This window comes from Myxine glutinosa, chromosome 3 (genome assembly GCF_964187855.1).
Source record: "Myxine glutinosa chromosome 3, kmMyxGlut1.1, whole genome shotgun sequence".
Classification (NCBI taxonomy): Eukaryota; Metazoa; Chordata; class Myxini; order Myxiniformes; family Myxinidae; genus Myxine; species Myxine glutinosa.
This window is the reverse complement of record NC_136263.1, coordinates 100,024,865-100,034,821: the sequence shown is the minus strand read 5'-3', so window position 1 is coordinate 100,034,821 and position 9,957 is coordinate 100,024,865. Positions and strand designations below refer to the sequence as shown.

The window sequence follows — 9,957 nt, the reverse complement described above, 5'->3', positions numbered from 1 at the left end:
TTAACCAACTACAATGGAAACAGGTATGTTACAGGTTAATGGATGCAATACTGAGGGAGTCATTAGCTCACGATGAGCTGTATATTATTTAAAGTGGACCTGGAGGTGGTGAACCCGATCTCGCCCCATAAACACCCAACCCCACTCCAAACCGCCCAGAACCGGACTCACTGCTGCCCAGAATCTTTATTTAGTGGTTTTCTGAAGCTTTATTTGGGGATTTTGCGGCTCCTCATGAGGAAACAATATTGCTCAGTTCGCAGCGTAATCCAGGAATGCAAATACGTTGGTGCTTCAAACAATGAGAAAGCAACTCATGCCAGGAGTGTTACAACCTGTGCTAACCAATCGGAAGGCCCCTCAACGTGGAGGCGTGGTCATTTTGTTGATCCTTATTGGACGAGAGAAAACCGACACCATAGCGTGCGTCGGGGTTACAATGGGGCATCTGTCGAGTTTAATACTCACCTTGCCTGCGAAACGCCAGGGCAATAGTGTATAGCTGGGTCGAGATTCGAACCAACACTAGACAGCTATATATATATATATGTATACGACCTGCACTCCACACATATACATACATATATATACACGAGCTGCACTCCACACATATACATACATATATATACACGAGCTGCACTCCACACATATACATACATATATTAATATATACAGGAGCTGCACTCCACACATATACATGCATATATATACACGAGCTGCACTCCACACATATACATACATATATATACACGAGCTGCACTCCACACATATACATACATATATTAATATATACAGGAGCTGCACTCCACACATATACATGCATATATGCACGCCACACATATACATGCATATATATATATACGAGCTGCACTCCACACATATACATACATATATATACACGAGCTGCACTCCACACATATACATACATATATTAATATATACACGAGCTGCACTCCACACATATACATACATATATATATACGAGCTGCACGCCACACATATACATACATATATTAATATATACACGAGCTGCACTCCACACATATACATACATATATATATACGAGCTGCACGCCACACATATACATACATATATTAATATATACACGAGCTGCACTCCACACATATACATACATATATATATACGAGCTGCACGCCACACATATACATACATATATTAATATATACACGAGCTGCACTCCACACATATACATACATATATATATACACGAGCTGCACTCCACACATGTATGTATATGTGTGTATATATATACATACATATATATATACACGAGCTGCACTCCACACATATACATGCATATATATACACGAGCTGCACTCCACACATATACATGCATATATATATACGAGCTGCACGCCACACATATGCATACATATATATATACACGACCTGCACTCCACACATATACATGCATATATATATATATATATATATATATACGAGCTGCACGCCACACATATACACATAAATATATATATACATATGCAATATTGCCACCTCACGAGGCACAAAAGAGCCCAAATAAAGCTTCAGAAAGCAACTAAATAAAGATTCTGGGGCAGCAGTGAGTCCGGTTCTGGGCGGTTTGGAGTGGGGTTGGGTGCACACGGGGCGGGATCGGGACAGGGTTCCCTGTTTAATCACCTCCCTTCGCGTTAAACTCGACATTCGAGGACAAGGCTGTGGCGGCAAGGGAAGAAGTGGCGGATGACCGGTTAAAGCATTACATCGACAGATCAAGGGCGAGCTACATATCGTGACCATGGAAACGATAATGGTGAGCGGGACGCGTGTTTTCGCGAAGCGTGGGATATTGTCAAAGCCAAATGGCGTCGTGTGTCGATGTCATGGACAGGATTAAGGTGAATGTCCAGTTCCTTCGCACTGGCCTACTGTGACGTGTCGTGACGTGTCTGTGAAGTGCGTCACGGAAATGAACCGGAACAAAAAATGTTTTATTTAAATTTACTCCCGTTTGGCGTTTACCATTCATCATACCCTGTGGCCTATACTGACTGTCGTGAGTCCTGTCCTTGCGTCGTTATGCTCGTTCATTCAGACAAAACGACACCATCATTTGCTCGTTGAAGGACCACAACCCTCATGCAGCAAATGTGCAGTGTCCGGAGTAAGTATGTCCCATTGAAGTGGAAATCCAGAGGCAGGAAGAGATCAGGGAGGTAAGGAGGGATATGAAAGATAAGCAGAAGGCATTTGGGGGTCTTAGGGTCAGGTTTCATACGAGGTATAAAAAAATAGGACCACGGGTCCTGAAGCTCACCAGGACCAGGAGCAAACGGTCGCTTAACCCCCCCACCCTTCCCACCCTCCCCTCCCCCGCCCGCAGATCTTGATATTTCCAATGTTCTGAACAAACCTTGGTACATTATGGGCGATGAAGGTTGTGATAAAGTTTCATTGAAATCGTGTGTGTAGTTTCAGAGAAGAGAGCAAATACCTATTCTGGGGGTCAAGTCCCCCTCCCCCGTAACCCCATTAATGAGCGCACATTTTGATGCGGTCAATACACCTTCGTTAGGCATCAGGTATGAAGCTTGTGGCCAAGTTTGATCAAAACCGTATGTTTGGTTCAAGCGATAATGACTGAAATGTTTACAGACTTGCTCACTCACTCACTCACTCACTCACTCACTCACTTACTCACTCACTCACTTACTCACTTACTCACTCACTCACTCACTTACTCATTCACTCATTCACTCACTCACTCACTTACTCACTCACTTACTTACTTACTCACTCACTCACTTACTTACTCACTCACTCACTCACTTACTCACTCATGCACTCACTTACTCACTCACTCACTTACTCACTCACTCACTCATTCACTCACTCACTCACTTATTCACTCACTCACTCACTCACTCACTCACTTACTCACCCACTTACTTACTTACTCACTCACTTACTCACTCACTCACTCACTCACTTACTCACTTACTCACTCACTTACTTACTCACTTACTCACTCAATTACTTACTCACTCACTTACTTACTCACTCACTTACTCACTCATTCACTCACTCGCTCACTTACTTACTCACTTACTCACTCACTCACTCACTTACTCACTCACTTACTCACTCACTTACTTACTTACTTACTTACTTACTCACTCACTTACTTACTCACTCACTCACTCACTTACTCACTCACTCACTCACTCACTCACTTACTCACTTACTCACTCATGCACTCACTTACTTACTTACTTACTTACTCACTCACTTACTTACTCACTCACTCACTCACTTACTCACTTACTCACTCACTCACTCACTTACTCACTCACTTACTCACTCACTTACTTACTTACTTACTTACTCACTCACTTACTTACTCACTCACTCACTCACTTACTCACTCACTCACTCACTTACTCACTCACTCACTTACTCACTCACTCACTTACTCACTCACTCACTTACTCACACACTCACTTACTCACTCACTCACTCACTCACTCATTCACCTCATTCATTCACAGAGAAAGGGCTCTCTCCCACTTTATTCCCAGAGCAACCTTGTAGCGTTACAACATAAATTGGAATATTTGGAGAAAAGGGGGTGTTTGTCTGCCCTGAAGATGTGGGTGTGTCCGTAGAAAACCTCAACCCATCATTTCTTGTTAAGAAGTCCAATGGTGGTTTTCGACGAGTAACAGCATTTGCCGACGTAGGTCCGCATAGTACACCTCAGCCTTCTCAGATGTCGACTCTTTGGCACATCAGGAGGTGGAAAGATATCATCATGACTGACTCTACCGATGCTTTTTACCAGATTCCAAGCCTCCATGAGGTCTTGCAGTGTGGCCACTCCCGTTCGTAGTGTTCTGGTTTCCGCACGATCTGCCATTGGTATGCCTGCATCGGAGACCGCTTTGGAAGAGTTAATGTGCCGGGTACTTGGAGACCTACTTGAAGAGAGCGTGATGACCAAACTTGCGGATGACCTGTACGATGGTGGAGAAACCTCAGAATTGTTCAACAATTGGAAACGCCTTCTGCAAGCCTTTCAGAGAAACCGTCTGTCTTTCTGCCGCAAAGACAGTGATTGGGCGGACAATTATCTCAATCTTCCGTTGGATCTGGAGTCAAGGCAGCACTCACGTTACTCCCCATCACATTGCCACGTTGGCATGATGCCCAATTCCTGTGAATGTTTCTGGTCTCGTTCCTTTATAGAGGGTTTTCAGAGCTATCCCATAATGCCGTGCACACCACCATGTCGGTTCAATTTGTATTCATTTTCCTGGCAATGACAGCATCAGTAGCTCTACAATCTAGCACGTTTATCTCATTATTCTGACTTGTTGCAATGGAAGGTTACGCTAATTATTTGACCTTTTCTCACTTGTTTAGCCTGCCAACCAATATGGCGCCCGCACCCTGCATCATGGGTACTGCACCCCCGAGTTTATAGGGGCATACAAAGTTTTGGCACGTGTATTATCCAGATGCTCCAGTTTCGTGTCGTCACTGGGTCCTGTCGCTGGTCATCCTCCACAGAATAATGTCGTCAGGTTGGACGAACGAACCAATGCCTTTCCTACAGGCCAAGAAGGCCTATTTTTACACCGTGCAATCCCACCCGTTGTTAGGGAAGTGACGTCACCCGACCGTGGCTTGCACCTTTGCGGTCCTGCGTTGCGGGGGTTGTGTTCTTCCCACGTATTGAACGATGAATACAGCTCGGGTTTCTCACAAAACGACGTCTTGTTCGTGGTACGAATTAAACGGTACGTTTTGGGGGTTAACTACCAAAACTGGCCTACCCCGACTATTTACATTGGAGACTGCCATGTTGTTAAGCAGTAGCGAGCGCTCCGTTCAGTTCTGAGCGCGCTGAATCAATCGAGCCGCCCTGCAGCTGGAACAGCACTTCCTACAACAGCACAGCTGGAACAGCACTGTCGCCATGGAGTGTCAGTGCTTGAACTAGATCGCCGTAGATCTGAGAAACGCTGCAATAAACAACAAGCTAATGTTTCAAATGTAAGCCATTTAAATCGATTTATGAACGCGATTAGTTTGAATGTAAGCATTGTACACGTGAGTGTATGACGGTGTTTTGCAATCGTATCGTGTGACGTTTGCAGACGTTTTGTGACAGGGCCAGGGCCGCATACAGTGCGCCAAGTAGGAATGTGGGGCTCGCGTGCGGTGCACTGTACCCTCGTGTTTTACTCTTACAGTTCTGTTAATTATTTATTATAAGTGTAATGAGGTGTCGCTAATGAAGTACCAATCTGTGTGTGTCGATCTGACGTGGTTTAGACTGTTGGACGAATGAGGAGTTTGTGGTTCGTTTTTACCTCATTTTAATTCCTCCAATCGGTTTCGCGTGGTTTGTGAAGGCCGAAGCAGCACATCGTTAAACTAGGGTTCAAGGTTCAAAGTGTTATGTATTGGCGAAGTTCATGAAATGCTTTTCGGAAATAGAATAATTTACACTTTCTTATTGACCTTGTTCACACGTTGGTGACGCAAATCTGGAGAGTGGAGACATTCCTGAACCGAAACTCCCGCCACTACTCCGAGTGACGTCGCCCCTCCTTCGGGATCCGATTGGATGGTGCAGAGGTCAAGAGGTCACGCCTCGACCTGCCTTGCCTGAGTTTCCCGCCCGATGATAAATGCGATGATAAAGCCTGCGCCATTTACCGATGGCTGCGCGAACGATGGATCCATTGATAGCGCATAACAATAACATGAACTATTGGTGATTCGCGGGTCGCACTGGCCCTCGGATGGACGTTAAGCCGGCTGTCTCGTCTTCTAGCACTAGTTGGTGGGCGTTAAAGATCCCACGGAGTTATATCGATTTCGAGTGTAGTCGAGTTATGAATCGTCAGGCCTGTCCACCTCTTCGTCAAACACTTGGACCAAAAACTGGGAAGGTGGGAATGATTGGGACCCATTAAAGTAGTAGTAGTAGTAGTATTGTTGGAGTTGACCCTCCCCTCTTTCATTTGTATCCCATATTATAACATTAACAACCTTTTACTACACCCCATCTTCCAACAATACTCTCCCCCCCTCTCTCCCCCCCTCTCTCCCCCCTCCTTGTTTTTGTCACATTTGTTTTTCATTGTGCCCCCTCCCCTTCTTTTGAGTATCAGCGTATGTAATATGTATACTGTCCCGAGGTCTTCATGAATATAAGGATTCCTGCAAAATGGACTTACCACTTAAGCCCCAGTCCCACTGTGGTGATTTTTTTAGCGAACCACAACGATCTGGCATTCGTGGAGAAAATCTCTTTGGACGTTCTGAATCTTTTTAGTTCGTTCTTGTTCTGTTAAACTTTCCTTGCGCATCGCGCAGATCGTCTCGATTCGCGGAGGCGCTACGACAGTTTTGAAATGTTCAAAACTGTCGTCGCGCCGCAACGATTTAACCACATTCGCCCATTGTCGTTGTGTACTCGCGTGTAATCCTTCCTCTTCTTTGCAGTTATTTGTGACTCTCACCGCTTCGTTGTTAAGATCGCCGCTTTCCGTTGTGGTTCTGGTTCAATTTCTGCCGCGAGGAGAGAAGACACAGACCGGTGGTGGGACGACCTGACTCGATGCGCAATGAGGAAGAACGACGGTCGTTGCTAATCAAGTTGATTCGCAAATATTGTCCTGTGGATTCGTTCCTCAACCAGATCTGGCAATCCCGGTGGCATTTTTTGAAATTATTCGTGGCCTAAATCGTAACAATTTCGTAGTTTCCTTGTGGTTCGCTTAAAAAATCGCCACAGTGGGACTGGGGCTTAACTAGAGTAATAAGTGTAATCTTAATATAATGCAGGTGTGTGTGTGTGTGTGTGTGTGTGTGTGTGTGTGTGTGTGTGTGTGTGTGTGTGTGTGTGTGTGTGTGTGTGTGTGTGTGTGTGTGTGTGTGTGTGTGTGTGTGTGTGTGTGTGTGTGTGTGTGTGTGTGTGTGTGTGTACACTATGTGTATGCGTGTACTATGTATGTGTATGTGTGTACTATGTATGTATGTATGTATGTAAGTACTATGTATATATATCTGTGTGTGGGTGTGTGTGTGTGGGTGTGTATGGGTGTGTGTGCCCAAAGTAGTGCCCCCTGATGGTGTGTGTGCTAGCTCAGAATAGAAGTGGATGGGAAACTGAAACGAGAATTCAATTCTAAAGATATGTGTGTACACAAAATAATTTAATTTGAAACTAATTAAATAATGCACCAATCACAAAACATGGTTATATGAGCTGTTTGATAAGTACAGTACTTAAGTGCTGTAAGTCCGTCGTAGACGGTCCGTTCAGCCTGTTTATATAATTATACAACAATACCAAGGTTTTTTTTCCACGATTCCCCTCTCCCAGCAGCTGTGATTATTTATTAGAGCTGCGGGTTTTTCAGGTAACAGGTATCCGAAGCGACATGTCGGGATGGCAACAGAGAGCCTCGTTAAGAGGCTGAAGAGATCTGAAGCATCTGATGGGGTGTGGACCATCGTCTTACTTTCCCATGATTCACTTTCCCTTCAATTCCCTGTGTTGAGGTTTATTGTTTAACCACATGTTTGATAAAGCATCCACTCTATTGTTTTTTAGTTTTTCTTCTTCCATCCTGCCTTTATTCGTCCCATGCGTCCATGAAATCACTAGAATAAAATATCAAGAGTGAAGGAACTATTTCTATTTTTCACTGATGTATTGTTCTCCATCTTGTGAAAAGTATTGTTTTGGTGACAACCGTTTCGGTATCTATGTTCCTCATGTTGGTTCATGACACTGATCACAAGTTGTGCCACCATATTCCAGGCCCAGCCGGCGATCAAGGCATTTGTGTGCGGCTCTTTGAGTGGTACCTGTTCAACTCTGCTCTTCCAGCCACTTGATCTGCTCAAAACACGACTGCAGCTTACACGAGGAACCTCTGCACCTGGGTACTTTACTCGGCAGCACCGGTTTATATGTAGACTGACAATATGAGCGTTGTGTGCTGTGCGGCCAATACATGTTCCTTCGTGCACAACCCCACCACCTGGTCACAAGTGTCTTCACTCCTTAATATACCTGTCATTCTTTTCTGATTCAAAGAATGTGCAAAAACATTTTATGGTGAAATATTAACCCTTCATGTTCTATATTTTTACTTTCCAAAAGCGAAGCTCTTGGAAGAGAAAGGTAGAACTGACAGTGGGACAAATAAATAGGAAAAGGGGAGAGGGACGAGCGGAGGAAACACTGAAACTAGCAAATAAGATGGTTGGGTTAGAAAAGGTCAACGGGGGTAATAAAGATCATGAGTCAGAAATGGGGGTGGCAAATCCTGACGTTGCAATGCTCACTTGAAGCACTGGAGGGAAGAGTGAGGCAGAACAGCCTTTGGAAGAGGTTCCACAGATGGGTGAAGTGAGGAATAAAATAGTTGAGGTGTGCATTCAGCCTGGATTTTGGGAGTTGACCCAGGAGGGGTTACTGGAAGAACGCGTGCATCCTGGAGTATATACGGAGGGCCGGAGCGCTGAGAGAGCAATGTTGGAGAAGAGACGGCAGAAAACAGGAAGACCACTGACCTGCTTGTGATGTAAAAGCAACAGACCCTGTGCTTCAGCCTCGTCATGGGAGATTCCGATTCCGAGACATTTCGATTCCACATAATCCAGGAGAGGCACATGTGATGCTGGGGCACCGGCCCGTAGCGGAGAGCAGTATTCCATTGAGCCCTGTAGACTGTGAGTAGCTCTGATTTTCTAAGGAAAAACTTGGACGACGGAGGATGCCCAGTTTGCGGCTTATTTTGGAGACCATCTTTGCTATGTGGTCAGCCCAGTAAAGGTCATGGCTGACGGTGAAGTCTGGGAGTTCAAGAGACTAGTGTGTGACCAAGGAAATAGATGGGGTGGGTTAGTTTGAGCCATGCAGAGCGATTTTTTGAGACTGATATTTTCTAGGATTGAAGGACATGTTCCATTTATTAGACCAGAGCCTAATCATTTCCAGATCATCGGAGAGATATACAGCTGTCATCTGCCAAGCAGAGACATGGGGCCTTTTATCCCAGGGCCTATCAGAACTCTGACATAAAAGCATATACCATGGCATATTCAGACTGAGAAAGCAAAATGTTTCGGTTGCGGAACGAAATAGTTACGGTGAACGTGAATGAATCACTTTCTGTGTCTCTAATATTTTAAATCCTGCTTGTAGATGGGCACTGATTTTTGAGCATGGTGAGCCTCTTGTGTTAACGAATGGTAAAAGCTAATGCTGCAAAGGCAGAGCCATATTTGGTGATGATCGAGCAGTGTTGTGAAGTGTGCCCGTGCTGCATCTGCAGGTTGCGGGGAACTGGCCTCCTGAGCTTGCTGGTGCAGGTGATAAGAACGGAACGTCTCAAAGGCCTGTGGAAGGGAGTGTCACCAGTGAGTTTGGCGGTCGACGTACACATTGATTAAATGTTTTACTGGATGATGAATGTAGTATGATGAGAATATCTGCTTTACAGCATCATGACTTACACATCAGCATAGTCTGTCGTAGAAAATAATTGTGTACGCTCCATGTGAGTTTGGCTTGCACATTTGTCACATAGAGGTCCTGCAGCTGTGCCACCTTTGTGCACTATTGCAATGATTTGCATACGTTACATTTTGTTGCACCTTTTACATATACATATATATTAACCATAATGAAATCCTTTTTGTTTCAGTCTTTCATGCGATGCATCCCCGGTGTTGGAATATACTTCTGTTCGATTCATTCCTTAAAGTCTTGCTTTTTTCGGTAAGCAGACGTGCTAAACCTTTGCCATTTTGTGTTCCTGTTATTCCGAGCTCATTTTGTCTCAGATTTGATTGAATTTGAGATGAAGGGAAACCTGAAAATTATTTAATATTTATTTAAGGAAAAAAGGCACATCAAACCAAACGGTAACTAGATGTTTTTT

At 44.5% G+C, this 9,957-nt stretch overlaps 1 protein-coding gene across 1 annotated transcript in view; it reads left to right on the top strand.

Annotated features, from left to right (window-relative positions):
- The first annotated feature begins 1,594 nt into the window (after positions 1-1,594).
- The window catches only part of SLC25A38 (solute carrier family 25 member 38), a 28,171-nt gene continuing 19,808 nt past the window's right edge, over positions 1,595-9,957 (top strand). The window contains exons 1-4 of the mRNA XM_068110362.2: positions 1,595-1,799; positions 7,827-7,951; positions 9,349-9,433; positions 9,721-9,794. Coding sequence (XP_067966463.1) covers positions 1,785-1,799; positions 7,827-7,951; positions 9,349-9,433; positions 9,721-9,794 — 299 coding nt within the window. The 5' untranslated portion in view covers positions 1,595-1,784. The remainder of the gene's footprint in view (positions 1,800-7,826; positions 7,952-9,348; positions 9,434-9,720; positions 9,795-9,957) is intronic.